We start from the raw sequence: 18,540 nt of genomic DNA, 5'->3' as shown, positions 1-18,540 counted from the left end.
CCCACGCCTCAGCCGGTTCATCAGGCTCACATCCCACGCCTTAGCAGGCTCACATCCCACGCCTCGGCCGGCTTGTCAGGCTTCCATGCCTCGGCCGGCTCGTCAGGCTTCCATGCCTCGGCCAGCCCGTCATGCTGGCCCAGGTGGGATGTCGGGTGGCGTCCCTAGAGGGGGGGGGGGTACTGTCACACCTGCTTCCACTCCCCCTCCCTGGCGCTTGAGGGCGCCAGGCTGCCCATCATTACGTACACCTGTTACCATCATTAAACGCATCAGCGCTCATAGGACTCACCTGGACTCCTTCCCGTTGATTGCCCCTTCTATATCTGTCTGTTCCCCAGTTTGATCCCCATGTCTGCATTGATGTTGTTTCGTTTCCCCTGTCCAGACGCTGTCCGTGTTTTGAACCATGTTTTTTATTTATTAAATAACCACCCTGTACTTGCTTCCCGTCTCCCAGCGTCTGTCCAACCGAGATCGTTACACCAACCTCATAACTAGCCACCAAGAAGCCATTTAAAGCTGTCAATCAATTTAAAGTAGCTAGCTTGTCTAACTATCTTAGCTGGCATGCCTGCTGGCAAGGCTGGTAGACTTTAGAAAAACAAGCAATAACTAAATATACTGAATAAGACTCACATTCATTTCAATCTTTTACCCAGATTTTAACAGAAATGCAAAGAAGCATATTTAGTTTCTTTAAAAAAAAGAACCAGCAGGATACAGACAGCTCAAGAAGGTATGCTTAGATATGCAGAAAGATAGATGTATATTTTTTTTACATAACAGTAGAATTAAGCATAATCATTATGGCTCTAGATTGCTGGTAAAATCTGTTTCAGGTGTTTAAAAAATCCCAAATTGGACCACCCCCAGCCATCCTCACATACTTTGTGCCACCTCAGATATTTGGGGTTCATGACGTTCCTGGGCAGAACTGTTCTGTCTGTAATGTTCCATGGCTCTGGAACGTAATGAAACAACAGTGGCCAGAGGCTCGTTACTGCCTGTCAGTCTCTGAGGAACCACCGTTCACTAACTTCACAGCGACAAATTACATGACAAAGAGCTCCCACTGTTTAAATGGATGAAAGGTAGCTCAATCTGTCTGTCCCTCCGATGTAATGCAGAAAATATACAAACACTCTCAGGTTCTTGGATTTCCAGAAGAGAGGGCTAGTATGCACAACAATCGATCTCTCTCTCTTCTTCTCCCTCTCACTCTTTCTGTCCCTCCTTCTCTGCAACACATGCACACACGAAAGCAGTTTCATGTGACTGGCAGAAGCTAGAATCTTTCATGGAACTGTATTTGTGTGTCATTATGCAATTCAGGTTTTACAAGGAGTTTGAAACATTTTCACTTTCAGTTTTTTATGGGGGCTGGATAACATATTCCATTATACGTATAGGCTCTGCTATGTCAAAGCTATGCTATATCATGCTGGCACCTCTACAATACTTCAACTCAAGAGATCAGGGTTGGGGAAAGTACCATAAGGTACCGTTTATCATCAAAGAGGATTTTTCAATTCTTGAAATGGAATTTCAATTCACTTCCTTAATTGAGATTAAATGTATATGGTTGAGATGATCATCACGTTATGCATGTGACATCTGAGATATCTCTTGTTGAAACTGAAAAAATGGTGGTACAGCAGGCTGCTCCAAAGCAAGAGAGCTATGATAACAACACTTTTGTCATCTGTATTTAAATGAGTCACTAACCAGGAGTGACAGGACCTCCATACCCCTGCTGGGAGGGATTCTAGCCCCCCACCCCTGTCTTCCATAAAGCTGGGCAGTACCTTATAATAGAATAATACCATTACAAATTTGTTTGAAAAACAAGTTATTTCCTTCTTGGGTGGTTTTCATGAAAAATCCATTTAAAAATCCTTCCTGGTTGACAAAGACCGGAGAAATCTAGCAGCTAGAATCTCATCACAATATCCTCCTTGGCCAGATGACATTTTGTCCTTAATAATTCCATCACTTAAATTAACTTGAAAATCGTCTCATGTCCTAGCTGTATCCTACTTGTTTTAATGGCTCTAACATGCTCTCATATTACAGCTTGTGGAGATGATCTAAAACATGTTTTCCAGCATTCTAATATGAGTTGAAGAAAATGTCAATAAAAGTTGTAAGGTGAAACATCGGAAACCAAACTTCTTAAGAGAGGTGAATTTATTGAAAGTCCTTTGAAATCAACCCAAGGGATTGGGTGTGGGTATATAACATTCAGACGGGGACACACACTCAATTCAAGTTTTACAAGATCAAGGCAGAAAATGACTTTGTTTGCAAAGGCATAATGGAGATTATGAGCCCAGGCTCTCATATCTGAAACTGTGCTGAGTGGAGGCTACAACTGCCTTGAATACATCTCAGACATTACACTGGAGCGGAGACTGGTTGATTTCTCACTGTCGTCCCTGAGGACACTGTTGATCCAAGGCATGTAGGCAGAGAGCTTCATGTAGACAGCGTATTTCCTCACGGCACAGGCCTTATCGAAGGACAGGATCCCTGCAGCATACACTCTGCCATCTTTGGGGTCCTGGACTGCCAGTGCACCGCCTGCATCCCCAAAGCACACATTCTCCTGGTACTTGCTGGCTCCAGTACAGAACATGTTGTCGTCTACGGTTGGAGTGCTGCTCAGCACCTGGCCACCGGGGTTGTACTCTGCCTTACAGGAGCCGTGCGATGCCACAGGCAACACCAGGTGTTTCAGTGACTCAGCAGGCGTGAAGTGGACCCCCCAGCCCCAGCCTGTGATAATGCCTTTCTCTTGGGCTGCCTCAGCCAGGTCCTCACCCCTCTCAGGCAGAGGGATGGGCATCACAGCCTCGCTCAGGTTGAATGGCTCCTTCAGCTGAATCAGAGCCAGGTCGTTGTCCCAGTCTGAAACATTCTGGAAGCCTGGGTGCAGAACCACCTAGAAGGGGAAAATGAATAATTCATAGGACCTCTTTTTGATGATCTACTGTATTTGTGCTCTAACTACCTGTAAGACTGAAAATGATGTTGTAGGTGAGAGGGCCCAGTGCAGTTCGGCTTGCTGAATTGTCTGAATATTCTTTGAGCGAGATGGTAATGGGCATACTAGCTCACCTTTTCTACTGCAACTTCTTTGGAGGCATCGGCTTGGGAGTGTCGTGTGATGCCTAGGTACACCTTGGGGATGGTTGGTTCTTTCCCCTGGGTGTCCTGCCGACTCTTCCTGACAAACAGGTTCCTGCCAGCGGTCAGGACCCAGCGGTCAGAGATTAGAGCTCCCCCAGCGAAGCCTCCGTTCATGACGTTGTCACTCAGGTAGACCATGGCCTGCCAGGGGACGTGAGGGGCCAGTATGCCCCCAACCATACGCCTGGAGCGCAGGCCTGGGCAAGAAACACAACAACATGGAGTTTGAGATTATTTCTATACAATCTATACAATCTCTATATGGTTAAAACACCCCCAACTCCCTCGCACCACCTAGCACATACTGCTGTGCAAATCAAACACAGCTGTAAAAGACATTTAGCTTTGACCTGACAAAATCTGAGTAAATTCATTCATCAGCTACAATTATCTCCAAAAAAGAAGTGTGTTCATGACTTGAGCCAGACAAGGTTAGCTTTCACAGAATTACCTGGTCACAATACGCAGAAATCTGATGAGGATGGAATTAGTGTCGTTTCTCTTCTCAAACATTTTCCTTGAAACGCTTGATGAGAGGTGGATTTTTCGTGGAAATTTGCTTTAAAAGGCTTTCATGTTCTGCAGATTTTCCTAATGACATATTTTACCATTCAGCTTGGAGGAAGCTGAGACTAAGGATCTCTCCTCCCTTTCTTCCCTGCTTGCCTTCTCTTTGATCTTTGTCATCTCATGTGTGTCGCTGCTGAATCGATTTTTAAGATAATCAGGATAATAGCTGTGAGCTGTGAGACTTAACAAGGTTCTCACTTGAAAGTGATGGTGACATCCTAATTTTGGCCACAGCTACTGTATTCCCTTCCTCTTACAGAAGCCAACAGGCTGAATAGGAACAGCTTGTATCTGCTCAGCTCAGAGTAGCCTGAGGGGAGCCATAGTGAAGATTGGCTTCAGAACATCGATTATAGCCTTACACGAACCAGTCACAATGGGCCAGCAAAAATAATATGTTTTGGAAATAGAAGAATTGCACGTGTGAAAACACGTGTGCAATGTGTATGTCCAATATTTTTGGAGGATATTCTGCATCAATGGTGTAACCAATACCCACCTTAACATAGACATGGGATAAGAAAGGCTGTCCATGCTCCTTGATCTTTAAAATGTACATGTTTTTGTTAGAAAGCGTTTCCGCCCTCTCACTTTGTTGACATTTTAATCTAAATCAGAAGGAGTAAGCCTGTATTGGCATAAAGCAGGGAGTTGGCTATGTGTCAGTTAGATAGGTAGTCACCTGGATTGTCTGACATCTCCAGTGCTTCTGGTGTTTTGATTTTGATTTTGATTTTGATTTTTACCTTATCCTGTGCCAAACAGACACAGGAGGCAGAGAGGAGCACTGCTAGGGATAACCTGGGGACAGCAGGAACACATGAGTACAGTACACACACACACAGAGCTAACTGACAGAGAGAGCCCAAACACTCACTAGTACCACAACTAACTGTTGCTTTATTTAGGGCCTCTCTGGGTTTGCATGTTTACCTATATTTAGAAAAAGTTTCTAGCTAGAGCAGTTTGAAAGATTTTTAAAAGATTTAAGTAGCTGCATTTCCCTGCCATTTCCCTGCCATTTTACAAAGATCCATTGTCCAAAGACATTTCAGAGATTCATTTGGATTGGTATTGCAATGACAACAATTTCCAGGCAACTAGGGTTTTGTTGAGGAAAGAATATGAAAAGTATAACATACCACATTTTGATGGAAATATCTGTATATCAGTTTGTATGTTGAGCTGTGTCTCTGTAAAGATGATGTACTCTGTGAGAAGTTGTGGGACCAAGGCCTTATGTATGCTGAGGAGAGAACTCACCCCCTGTCTGCCCACCCCTAGGAATTTTGCTGGACACAGCTTCAGTTCTGATTCCCGAAAATCAGAGAGATTGCGATATCTCTGTTCATGCCAACCCATTATTGGGATCATGTCCAAACCCTGGCCCCATCTGGAGCTCAGCCACAGCCAACTAGTTTTAGAGAAGACCATCTGAGGGATAAATAATTTCATAGGGTCTGAATTATGAAATCAGAACAGAACAGGACACAGCACATCTATAATTTGTGTGTCAGCTTGGCTTATTGCAAGTAAATGAGGTGCATATAAATGCTACATCAGAGTGTGTTATTTAAAAAAATGTGGTACCATCACTACCCCCAAACGTTTGCTTGATTATGTTATTTGGAAAAACCCAATAAAAAATTGTTGTTGTTGACTCACATTTGCTGTTTATGACTCACTTTGGTAACACTTTACTTGACACCCAGCTTCACAACACGTTATGATACGGTCATAACCATGTCATAATATGTCATAACAGCTGACATAACTTGTCATAACCTGTTATAATATGGTCATAACACTGTCATGACACATATGTTTAGACCTGTTGTGACATATATTGCGTTATTTTATGGCTGGTTATGACACCTACAAAAGACTGTCAAAACCCACAAAACCTACCACGCAAGGCAAAACATTCCATTACACCATAGCCTACGTGTCATCAGTATGTTTATGTTATAGAATTTCTTTTTAAAAAGTACCATATTAAATTGTTAATTAATTGCGCACACATTGATGTCAAACATGCACCTCCCCCAATTCTCTGTTGCTGATGACTGGGATGAATGCAGGAGCAGATTTCAGGAGCAGGACAAGACACCCACTTTTTGACTAATGACTGATATAAGGGCTTGTACGTGATAGGCCAATCTGGCTTATATGATTATGATGGTTATAATGCTTCTTGACGGTGTCAGAAAGTGTATTTTCTACAAGTTACTTAAAATGTACATTTACATTTTAGTCATTTAGCAGACGCTCTTATCCAGAGCGACTTACAGTTAGTGAGTGCATACATTTTCATACTGGCCCCCCGTGGGAATCGAACCCACAACCCTGGCGTTGCAAGCGCCATACTCTACTGAGCTACACGGGGCCCATCATAAAATATGATGGAAAAACACAACTATAAAGAATTCAGTACAAGAACAAAGTATTTAAGAAACAAACTTTCAAACTTTGCATTTGTTGTAAAGGATCCAAGCTTTTAAAATACCAGCTTTGCGAAATCATGTGAATTCCACTTGGCTGTTGACTGAGGGAGAAAGCACAGGTAGCCTGGTTGTGTAAAGTTGAGTAAACAAGTTGTCTGTCCTTTTGCCATGCTTCTTGGCTCTCAACAACATTAGGAAAAGTCCAGCCTTGCAAATAAATAATATTCTGATGTTGGGGAAAGAAATTGTAGGATTAAGGACTTTCTTCTACTGGGAAATCTGGTCATTATCTGAAAAGTACTATGTTTATTTAATGAATCATTCTGTAAAGTTCACCTGTCCAGGGACGGCTGAGGGGGCATGTTTGTTTGGTGGACCAGAGACCAGAGATTGGTGGTATTATTAACCTTTTACTGCAGTGGGCTAAATCAGGATCACATAGTGTTTCTTGGTAGTCTTAAACAAATCTACTTTGAAACAAAAGTATACACCTTACACACATGGTTATGGGCTTAAAAAAAAGAAGACACCTGTACAGTGTCAGATATAGAGTTGAAATGTATTCCATTTTAAGTTTGCATCCCAATATTACCCTTTATATACATCATAGAAGACTGAAATATAACAAAACTTTTAGACATAGAAACACCGGATTTTCTGCGTTAATTTTTAAATAAATGTTTATTAATTATTAAATTATGAAAAATATGAATAACACTCCACCCATGAGGCCACTAGTTCATTTGACTGCAGGACAGTGCTACTACCACATCCCAGTTGAAAGCACCTTCTGACATCAGTGTGCGATCTCATTCTTATGGCCACTCGTAGGAGTGGAGTAGTTTGTTCATAACCATCCTCCTTTTTGTCAGTGCAAAATTTGTTTGCAGATTGTCTCTCAGATGGTCTCATTGGTCTCATTCATTCATGCCTCTGAAACAGGTGGGCTGGCATAATGCAATGACTGATTCAAGGACAGAGGGATGGATGCCCTGCCTGCCTGCCTGCCTGCCTGCCTGCTTGTTTGCCTGGCACTATAATGCTGTTGATGCCTCTGAACTGTCATGCTCTTAGTGCCTGATGTTACATAATAATCTATGTCACACTCTCACAAACACTGACTGTCCGTTGGCCTTGTGATCCCAGACTAGAACCTGTGTGTTGTGTGGTGTAGCACACTACAGGACAGGACATGATGTACAGGTACGTGTACAGATAAAAACAGCCAACAGCCATCTCATTTAGCGTTTTCGTGTGTGTGTGTGTGTGTGTGTGTGTGTGTCAAATCAAATGTTATTCGTAACATGCGCCAAATACAACAGTGAAATGCTTACTTATAAGCTCTTTCCCAAAGATGCAGAGTTTTAGATAAAAATATAAAAAACACATGAGAAATAAAACGCACAAGAATGAAGCTATATACAAGGACTACCAATACCATATCAATGTGCAGGGATACGTGGTAATTGAGGTACATATGTACATGTAGGCAGGGGCAAAGTGACTAGGCATCAGGATATAATAATAAAAGTAGCAGCAGCGTATATGCTGGGTGTATGTGTGTGTGTGTGTGTGTGGATAGAGACCTGTGAGTGTGTATATAGCCAGTGCAGGTAGAGTCAGTGCAGATAGTCCATACAGATAGTCCGGGTAGCCATTGATTAGCTATTCAGCAGTCTAATTGCTTTCAAGATAGAAGCTGTCTCGGAGCCTGTTGGTCTGAGACCCGTTGCTCCGGTACCGCTTGCTTGACGGTAGCACAGAGAACAGTCCATGGCTTGGGTGGCTGAAGTCTTTGGCAATTTTCTGGGCCTTCCTTAGACACCGCCTGGTATAAAGGTCCTGTATGGCATGGAGTTCGGCCCCAGCGATGTACTGGGCCATCCGCACCATCCTCTGTAGAGCCTTGTGGTCGAGGGCGGTGCAGTTGCCATACCAGACAGTGATGCAGCCAGTCAAGATGCTCTCAATGTTGCAGCTGTAGAACTTCTTGAGGATCTGAGGGCCAAATCTGTGTGTGTGTGTGTGTGTTTGTGTGTGTGTGTGTGTGTCTTTTTTGTTATTGTTTTTGTTTTGTTGTTGAAACTGAGGAGAGGAGAGGAGCTTCCGGCAGCATCATAAAAAAAATGGCAGTACATATTGTGCTCTTCTATCGCTCATGCAATGATGTCAGAGGGAAAAAAAACAGTGTTTGTTGTTTGCAGTAACTTCTTTGTTGTTGTAATATCCCAAACGGATGTGTCAGTTTCACCATTAAGGATTCCAGCTGTAGGCCTTTCCTGCAGTCAAAAGGAGGATGGTTATGAACAAATTACTCCACTCTTGCGAGTGGAGTACTTTTGTTTCAAAGTAGATTTGTTTGACTACCAAGAAACACTGTGTGACACTGATTTAGTCCACTGCAGTAAAAGCTTTTTAAAGCAGGAGAAAGAGATGAGTTAGTGGACTGTTACCAGCCTTTACTCTTCAGCTGTTCTCTGTATGGTTGCTCTTTCACGTTGCTGCACTATGCATTCGGCATCCTCTCTACTCTCGCTGCAGCACAAATCAGGATAGCTATGTCTGTCTATACAAAGGTCTTAGTCACAAATGTTTCAAGCTATTCATGTTGATTCAATCACTGCTATTCAATAGGGAATCAACAAAGGTTTACACCACACACTGATTCCTTAGATCAACAAGTTATCACATAGCCTTGAATGACAACTACAGGAATTTTGTAACTCTGAACGTCATTCATTTCTTAGATATTTTATTTAAACAAATATTTCAAATCCATTGCTCTGAGTCATAAGAGTTCATTGTATTTCAGTTGAATTAATTGGATTCACAAGTGATGCTCCCATTGAGGAGCCTCTCTATCTGCGTAAATTGTTCAGTGTATTTTTCCGGACACTTAATGCATTTTTTTCCTCTTCTGAATAGCAGGAGTCAGGCAAGTGGGCCATGGACTTTCTTTGTTTGGCACCGTCTGTTACCCCAACCTAAAAGCAAGTTGAAACTTTTCTTTAAGTCTTTTAGTTTGAATGACTCCTACAATCATGTCAACAGTTTAATTTATAGATTTGTTTCTTCAGAATGCAATAATTTATTATGTTCACGCATTTGACCTTCACTGTCCTCAAACCTTTGTCAGACCACATATAAACAGACACCAAGTCATCTGTTGTTACAAATGTTTGTTACAAATATTACATATTAAATCAGTGACTTTCTATGTATTTTTGTGTTAGTTTCAAAGCAGAGCACAACTTGTGTGAGCAGACCAAGATGCTCAGGCATAAGTCTGGAGGACTGGCTGCTGGCTGCTTGTCAACAACATTTCAATAAATCTATTTATGTGATTAACATTGCAGACTTCCAGCACACAGAGAAACATCACAGGCAGGGTTATAGTGTTCTCTGTCTGTTTTTTCAAGTATGTACACCTTTCGCCTGTCAATCTCAGTTTGCATAGCAGTTTTTGTGTGAATCAATTTTCTGACTTTTAAATCAATGATTTAAACCCAATGATTCATGAAGAATATAACTTATGAATGCCTCATGACCTTAGTTTAACTGTTGTACCCCATCAGAACGCAAAATAGTAGCTTGTTTTGCTCCATTCTTTGTAAACAATGTAAATGTAAACAAACACTGTATAGCCTCAAAACATAGTTAAAACTATAATTCTGATACCATGGATGGTCAGTCCTTGCATACATAGCTCTGTCTATAATTTTGAAAGTGGTTACGTTTCTCCAGCCCCCTCCCTCATCCCTTTACTAAAATGTTGTTATTGTTCGAACTGCAGATTGCCCTTGCTTCTAAGACAGGATGGAAGAATTGACAATTGAAAAGAGGAGAATCTACAGAGTAAAGCACTCAAAGCAAAAATATAAATAACACCACTCTCAGTACAGATGCTAAATCTGTAGTCTATGACTCTACCTGACAGCCATGTGGTTGAAAATACAGTAAATTCTCACCAGGGTGCTGTACCTTTAAAGAGATGGGGTGGGCTGTGCTGTGCTGAGGGGGACCATATGGTGAGAGGACACCAAGGGACTTTGCAGATCATATGAGGTATGGGGTCATTGAGTGGGAGGGGGTGGAGAAATGGGTGGGTGGGGTGCTGTGACCGACCGAGAAAATGGGAAGAAGGCATGGGAAGGCAATGGGATCAGTGCTTCCTGGGTCTGACATTGTGATGTCAGCGTAGTAGTCTACCAATCAGCTGCATGCCCCAGTTGTCTGTCATTGTGGGTCATATGACCATAGAATTAGGAATTTGAATACTAGAATAGTAATTTAATAGGATATATATACATATTATTCAGCTGGAGTGGACTGACAAACTCATTAGCTAGCTACATTCCCTCATGCAAAACAAAAGTCCTTTCTGAAAATGTGTCAAATTAACCGCATGGGTGAACTTACTTTCACTCAGAGCATCATTTAGTTACATGGAGAGTTTTTCTCCTGGCATTTCTATTTTGCATCAGTCTATGTCACCACATGCTGATTAGCTTTTAAAATAGGATAATGAACATAGAACTGCCTTTTCTCTGCGGTATTGTTTTTCTATTTAGTCTGTGTAATCCAAGGACAAGTTGACTGAGAGTGATCTTGGAGGGAAAATATAAATATAAATAGCAACTACCAATCAGTGTCAGGCCAATTGACTGCACAGATACAGGTGGAGACTGTTGTATTATTCATTGCATGAGCTTTAACTGAAGCCACAATAGACAGTGAAGTCATATGTTTGTCCTACTCCATTAACAGTCAGCACGCCATTTTAATATAGCCTTATGGGTTTGTAGGTATGTGGACTCCATACCACACAAATGCATTATAAGACAAGACAAACATGGACATGCTAGGGGGAATGTTTTGACGTTGCCAGATTATCCATATCGGAAAGAAGAATTACCTTGTTATATTGCTATGAGATTGAGTGTGTGCATTTATATGAAGCTCATTTATATGTTGCTAACAATTATGTAGCAAGTCATTAATAGTTCAGCACCCCAATATTACATCTAGTGAGAAGTGTTTGCCTGACTCTGTGGATCTACCGTTGACTGCAAGCTGTTGTTATGTTATTGTGATATGTTATGATTGGGTGAAGCAGCCATGAATAGTGGAGGGGGGAGTTCACTGGGGTGGTGCCTCCCTGAGGGCTGCAGCAGGGCCGTGGCAGGATGTGACCCGTGCCAGGGGCCCTAAGCGATGTGCGGTTACCGCATCTACAGGAGCTGGGCTGACGGTCGCCCTCATTCCACAGAGGGTTTTCGCTCCACCTTGTACTTGATTGATGAATTAAGGTCAATAATTAGTAAGGAACTCCCCTCACCTGGTTGTCTAGGTCTTTATTGAAAGGAAAAACCAAAAACCCATAGACACTTGTGCATCGAATTTGGGTTAGACGTTGTTGACTGTGGAGTGACAGGAAAAGGACTGATTGAGGGAGAAAAGAGAGCGAGGGATGGAGAGATATGAAGAGGGGTGAAGCTAAAATATCCACTCCCAGTAAATGGAGAGCGAGGATTGGAAGTGTTCAGCGATTAACTGAAATTTTGTTTTTTCCCCCGGTTACTAAACAACTAATTGACCGAGGTCAGTTCAATTACTTGAATTCCATTTAGTTCGTTTTTTTGTTATCCCAACGCGCCGTTTCTCTAGAGAGAAATCAAATTATTCACGAGAGAAATCAAGTCAAGAACTATGTGGGACACTTGGTCTTTTAACAAATAGGGCTCTCTGTATACCACCTCTACCTTTTCACAACAACTGATTGGCTCAAACGCATTAAGGAAAGAAATTCCACAAATGAACTTTTAACAAAGCACACTTGTTAATTGAAATGCATTCCAGGTGACTACCTCATTAAGCTGGTTGAGATAACGCAAGACTGTCAAGGCAAAGGGTGCCTACTTTGAAGAATCTCAAATATAGTTTGATTAACACCTTTTTGGATACTACATGTTTTGTCTTCACTATTATTCCACAATGTAGAAAATAAAAACCAGTTACTGTATGTGACCAGCAGACACATATCTGTATTCCCAGTCATGAAATCCATAGATTAGGGCCTAATGCATTTCCTCATATGAACTGTAACTCAGTAAAATCTTTGAAATTGCTGCATTAATATTTAGTTCAGTATAATTGAAGTGTCCTGAATGTCTTTTGCTATTTTACGTCTACCACTGAGTCCAGGTTGCTTCTTTGCTTTAATTTTGTCAGACAGCTCTGCATCATACTTAGGCAGGCCAGCCTAGCTAAATAGGATGACCAAAGACAGTACGGGGAGCACAGAAATAACGTTGTCTGGCTGCTAGATGAGATGACTTTAAGGAATGAAAAATAAAGTCAAATAAACTACTTTATATACATACACAACTGAAATATTTTGTTATTTCCTATTGATGTTGACCCTGATTTCAATGTTTTGGCAATTTAATATTCTTTGGAATTTCCCCTAAAATAATTTGTTGAAACAAAGATGCAGGGAGTCAGGAAGCAGGTGCAGATGAGTTTAATAACGAACATGGAGAATTACTAAACAAGCGCAGCATCTGGACATGAAAACAGAACCAATACTGCCTGATGACGGAGGTTGTGAGGGCTATATGGAGGGAGAGTAATCAGGGTGGTGATGAAGTCCAGTTGTGCTTAACGATGGGGGGCAGGTGTGCACAATGTGGGTTGCCAGGACCGGTGGTTAGTAGACCCGTGACGTTAAGCGCTGGAGGGAGCAGGAGTAAACAAAAAGAAAACGCAGGATTTGGAGAATCTGTCAACAACCAGAATAGTGGTAAAACCCATCAGAAAGGGGGAGATCAGTTACAAAGTTAATGGTCCGAACATGAGTTAACATAGTGGGCAACGTCCTGCACCAAGGTGGGCCACCAGTATTTATCAGAGAGCGATTGGATGGTGCGGGTGCTCCCTGGGTGTCCATCGGCAAGGGATGTGTGTGCCCAGGTCAACAGCCGATCTCTCACCCCGTGGGGACGTAGATGCGCGCTGGAGGGCAGGAGCGGGTTCCCTCTCCAGAGCCTGGCGGCTGTCCACATCCCAAAACATGGGGCCAATGATACAGGAGGACTGCTTGATGGGCTGGAGGACACGCACAGGACCCTCCACTGATGTGGAACCACAGTGTGTGGGAAAGCAGGTCCTCCGGCATCCTGGTCCCCAGGCGGTGATACGCATCTTTGACCAGGAGATGGTGGGGTTATGGAGTTGGAGCCAGGGGAGGCAGAGGATGACTGTGTACGGGTGTGGTGATGATGACGAAGGGAAGGCTTTCCTGGTGCTTGGGTCCCACGGTGAGGGTGAGTGGTGCTGGGACATGAGTAATTGTGCCAGATCCCAATGGTTGCATATCCAGGTCTTGGACAGGGAAAGGAGAGAAGAGCGGGTATGAAGTTGAGTTCAGGGAGGAGGCAAGGGCCTGGTCGATAAAGTTCCCCACGGCACCTGAGTCCACTAGAGCTGTAGAGACAACACTTGAGGGACAGCCAGCGAAATGGCAACCAGAAAGGGTTTGGCGGAAAACGATAATGGGACACTCGCGCCGATCCTGGGAGACGGAAGGTCACGGGGCTGCCCCGCTGCTCTAGTGGACCCCGGCTTAGGAAGCACCGGAAACCACTGAAGCTGGTGCCCCGCCTGGCCGCAATAGAGACAGAACCCCAGCTGTCGCCGCAGAGAAGTGTGGCCCCTACCTCCATGGGTTCAGGCTTTGCCTCAGGACAGTCAATAAAAGGGTGGTGAGTGGCAAGGTGGACACCAATGCTCCCGAAGAAGGTTATCCAGACGGATGGCCATCGCGATGAGAGCGTCCAAGGATATGTTGTCATTCCGACATGCCAACTCCGTCTGGACCTCTTCACGCAGACCACTGTGGAATAGAGTGCGGTGCGCCGGCTCATTCCATCTGCTGGAGGCTGCCACAGTCCGAAAGGTGAGGGTGTACGCCGCAGCGGTCTGGGCACCCTGCTGGAGTTGGAAAAGTCGCTCACCTCCCACTCTGGAGGATGGTCGAAGACCAGCCTGAACCTCTCATAGGAACCCAGCTGCTCCTCTCCAAAACGGTCGTAGCCCACGCCCGTCCGGACAGCAGGGAAATAACCATGGCAACCTCTCGGTGGTGGGGGCTCCGGTCTGATAGGCAAAATAGAGGGAGCACTGGCGTAGGAAGCCACGGCATTTCAATGGAGTGCCATCATCCTTCTCCACAAGGGACAGTCGGGCATCGCTGACCTGGGCGGACGGCTGGGTAGGCTGGGGGACTGGCTCACTGTGACGACCTGTGGTAGAAATATGTAGAACCTCGCTGGTGGTGTCGAGGCAGTGGAGAACGCGGAGGACCTCCTTCATGGTCGTACCCAGTAGAGCCAGCTGGTCGTGGTGAAGTAGATGACCCTGTTCCTCGACCGTCCCAAAGATGGTGTAATCATCTGCTGCTTCCATAATTTCAGAGGCAGTATTCTGTAAGGAAGACACAGGTACAGATGGTGAGTTGAATAAGAACAACAAACATGGTTCATTATAAAACAAGCGCAGCATCTGAACATGAAAACATAACCAATAGTGCCTGAGGTTGGTGAGGGCTATATGAAGGGAGAGTAATCAGGGTGGTAATAAAGTCCAGGTGTGCTTAACGATGGGGAGTAGATGTGCGCAATGATGGTTGCCAGGTGTGCGCAATGTGGGTTGCCAGGACTGGAGGATGTCACGATCGTCAAAAGGAGGAGACCAAAGCGCAGCGTGTTGAGCGAACATCGTAGACTTTATTATAAAGAAACCACGATCAAAACAACAAACCAAATATGACGAAAGTGAAGTTCAATACTGATAAAGACTAACAGCATCAAGGAAACAAAAACCCACAAAACCAAGGTGAAACCACACAGTATAAATATGGCTCCCAATCAGAGATAACGAGCCGACAGCTGACACTCGTTACCTCCGATTGGGAGTCATATGACTAAATCAACATCAACACCAAACATAGAAATGAAACAACTAGATCCCACATAGAACTACACCCAAATGAAAATGACAACCCTGGCTCACTACTAAGAGTCCCGGAGCCAGAACGTCACAGTACCCCCCCCTAAAGGCGCGGACTGCGACCGCGCCTCACAACCCCCCAATAGGGGAGGGCTGGGTGGGTGTTGCTCCCCGGAGGCGGTTCCGGCTCCGGGCTTGACCACCACCCCACTATAGTTACTACCCGCTTTCTTAACCTCCTCCCAATGACCACCCTCCACTTAAACCCACCTGGATTAAGGGGCAGCACCGGACTAAGAGGCAGCACCAGGCTGAGGGACAGCACCGGACTACGGGGCAGCACTGGACTAAGGGGCAGCACTGGACTAAGGGGCAGCACCTGACTAAATGGCGGATCCTGGCTGGCTGGCTCTGGCGGATCCTGGCTGGACGGCTCTGGCGGATCCTGGCTGGACGGCTCTGGCGGATCCTGGCTGGACGGCTCATGGCTGGCTGACGGATCTGGCTGCTCATGGCTGGCTGACGGATCTGGCTGCTCATGGCTGGCTGACGGATCTGGCTGCTCATGGCAGGCGGAAGGCTCTGGCTGATCCCGTCTGGCGGAAGGCTCTGGCTGATCCCGTCTGGCGGAAGGCTCTGGCTGATCCGGTCTGACGGAAGGCTCTGGCTGCTCCTGTCTGGCGGAAGGCTCTGGCTGATCCTGTCTGGCGGAAGGCTCTGGCTGATCCTGTCTGGCGGAAGGCTCTGGCTGATCCTGTCTGGCGGAAGGCTCTGGCTGATCCTGTCTGGCGGACGGCTCTGAAGGCTCATGGCAGACGGGCGGCTTTGCAGGCTCAGTACAGACGGGCAGTTCAGACGGCGTTGGGCAGACGGACAGTTCAGACGGCGTTGGGCAGACGGGCAGTTCAGGCGCCGTTGGGCAGACGGGCAGTTCAGACGGCGTTGGGCAGACGGACAGTTCAGGCCCCGTTGGGCAGACGGCAGACTCTGGCCGTCTGAGGCGCACCGTAGGCCTGGTGCGTGGTGCCGGAACTGGAGGTACCGGGCTGAGGACACGCATCTCAGGGCTAGTGCGGGGAGAAGCAACAGGGCATGCTTGGCCCTGGGGACGCACCGTAGGCCTGATGCGTGGTGCCGGAACTGGAGGTACCGGGCTGAGGACACGCATCTCAGGGCTAGTGCGGGAAGCAGCAACAGGGCATGCTTGGCCCTGGGGACGCACATAAGGCCTAGTGCGGAGAGCAGCAACAGGGCATGCTGGACCCTGGGGACGCACATAAGGCCTAGTGCGGAGAGCAGGAACAGGCCGGGCTGGGCTGGCGACGCGCACCGTATCTCTGGTGCGAGAGGCCGGAACAGGCCGGGCCGGGCTGGCGAAGCGCACCGTATCCCTGGTGCGTGGAGTAGGAACAGGCCGGGCTGGGCTGGCGACGCGCACCGTATCCCTGGTGCGAGTGGCCGGAACAGGCCGGGCCGGGCTGGCGAAGCGCACCGTATCCCTGGTGCGTGGAGTAGGAACAGGCCGGGCTGAGCTGGCGACGCGCACCGTATCCCTGGTGCGAGTGGCCGGAACAGGCCGGGCTGGGCTGGCGACGCGCACCGTAGGCTTCGTATGAGGCTCAGGAACAGGCCGGGCTGGGCTGGCGACGCGCACCGTACACTTAGTGCGAGGGGCCGGAACAGGCCGTACCGTACTGGGGACACACACTACTGACTGTACCTCGGGATTAGGAACGGGCCGGACCGGACTGGTTACACACCCCAGTACCTCTCGCCGTGCCTCTACACCTTCCTTCCCTGCTTTTCCCAGTAGCCCCCTTAACCTGGTAGCCTCCTGAATCCGTCCCTTCTCTGCCTCCGTCAGCCCCCTTAACCTGGTAGCCTTCTGAATCTGCCTTGTGGCAGCCTCCTGCTGCTCAGTCGCCCAAGCCATGTGCCCCCCCCAAAAAACTTTTTGGGGTTGCCTCTCGTCCTTCCGACGATGGCCCTGCCGATGCCGTTGCTCCTCTCGCCGTCGCCTCTCCACCGTCTCGTTCCATGGTCGGCGATCCATACCATCCAGGATCTCCTCCCAAGTCCAGGACCCTTTACCGTCCAACAGTTCCATCCATGTCCAGACCCTTTGCTCCTGGACGCGCTGCTTGGTCCTTTTATGGTGGGTTTTTCTGTCACGATCGTCAAAAGGAGGAGACCAAAGCGCAGCGTGTTGAGCGAACATCGTAGACTTTATTATAAAGAAACCACGATCAAAACAACAAACCAAATATGACGAAAGTGAAGTTCAATACTGATAAAGACTAACAGCATCAAGGAAACAAAAACCCACAAAACCAAGGTGAAACCACACAGTATAAATATGGCTCCCAATCAGAGATAACGAGCCGACAGCTGACACTCGTTACCTCCGATTGGGAGTCATATGACTAAATCAACATCAACACCAAACATAGAAATGAAACAACTAGATCCCACATAGAACTACACCCAAATGAAAATGACAACCCTGGCTCACTACTAAGAGTCCCGGAGCCAGAACGTCACAGAGGATAGTAGACCGGCGACGTCGAGTGCCGGAGGGAGGGAGCAGGAGTAGGTGTGACAAATGTAATTATTTCATAATGCATTTAATGTTTTTTTTAATGATCGGAACCAAAATCTAAAAACGTGATAATTTTTTTAGAAAAACCAAAACCGAATCGACCTCAACCACTAATCGCCCAGCACTAGTTTCCACAGAGGGTTCTACATGGAACCCAAAAAGGTTCTACCAAGAACTAAAAGGGTTCTACTTGGAACCAAAAAGGGTTATTCAAATGGTTTTCCTATGAGGACTGCCGAATAACCCTTTTAGGTTCTAGATAGCACCTTTTTTATATGAGTGTAGAGAGGGCACAAGACATAGGGCATATACTACACTGCTCAAAAAAATAAAGGGAACACTAAAATAACACATCCTAGATCTGAATGAATGAAATCATCTTATTAAATACTTTTTTCTTTACATAGTTGAATGTGCTGACAACAAAATCACACAAAAATGATCAATGGAAATCAAATTTATCAACCCATGGAGGTCTGGATTTGGAGTCACCCTCAAAATTAAAGTGGAAAACCACACTACAGGCTGATCCAACTTTGAGTTAATGTCCTTAAAACAAGTCAAAATGAGGCTCAGTAGTGTGTGTGGCCTCCACGTGCCTGTATGACCTCCCTACGCCTGGGCATACTCCTGATGAGGTGGCGGATGGTCTCCTGAGGGATCTCCTCCCAGACCTGGACTAAAGCATCCGCCAACTCCTGGACAGTCTGTGGTACAACGTGGCGT

At 45.9% G+C, this 18,540-nt stretch overlaps 1 protein-coding gene across 2 annotated transcripts; it reads right to left on the bottom strand.

Annotated features, from left to right (window-relative positions):
- Window positions 1-2,172: 2,172 nt before the first annotated feature.
- Window positions 2,173-5,139, bottom strand: LOC311126372 (haptoglobin-like). 2 transcript variants are annotated; one of them, XM_084200380.1, is made up of 4 exons: window positions 4,905-4,993; window positions 4,445-4,563; window positions 3,121-3,389; window positions 2,173-2,944 (listed from the first exon to the last, which is right to left on the bottom strand). In XM_084200380.1, the coding sequence occupies exons 1-4, from the start codon at window positions 4,907-4,909 to the stop codon at window positions 2,369-2,371; spliced, it is 969 nt and encodes a 322-aa protein (XP_084056506.1). In that variant the 5' UTR covers window positions 4,910-4,993; the 3' UTR covers window positions 2,173-2,368. The 2 variants fall into 2 exon arrangements, with proteins under 2 accessions (XP_084056506.1, XP_084056505.1); XM_084200379.1 differs by lacking the exon at window positions 4,445-4,563 and having other exon boundaries at window positions 4,905-5,139.
- Window positions 5,140-18,540: the final 13,401 nt, after the last annotated feature.

The sequence above is a fragment of the Coregonus lavaretus genome (genome assembly GCF_964263955.1).
Source record: "Coregonus lavaretus genome assembly, contig: HAP1_SCAFFOLD_172, whole genome shotgun sequence".
NCBI classification, from domain to species: Eukaryota; Metazoa; Chordata; class Actinopteri; order Salmoniformes; family Salmonidae; genus Coregonus; species Coregonus lavaretus.
This window is presented reverse-complemented; position numbering and strand designations above follow the sequence as displayed.

What these genes read in the sequence shown, in the direction of transcription:
- LOC311126372 (XM_084200379.1), bottom strand. Translation starts at nt 5,136, where the DNA reads ATGATCCCAATAATGGGTTGGCATGAACAGAGATATCGCAATCTCTCT. An exon ending in GATATTTCCATCAAAATGTG is followed by an intron (nt 3,390 to 4,904) that starts GTATGTTATACT and finishes TTTCTTGCCCAG; the next exon opens with GCCTGCGCTCCAGGCGTATG. An exon ending in AAGAAGTTGCAGTAGAAAAG is followed by an intron (nt 2,945 to 3,120) that starts GTGAGCTAGTAT and finishes TTCCCCTTCTAG; the next exon opens with GTGGTTCTGCACCCAGGCTT.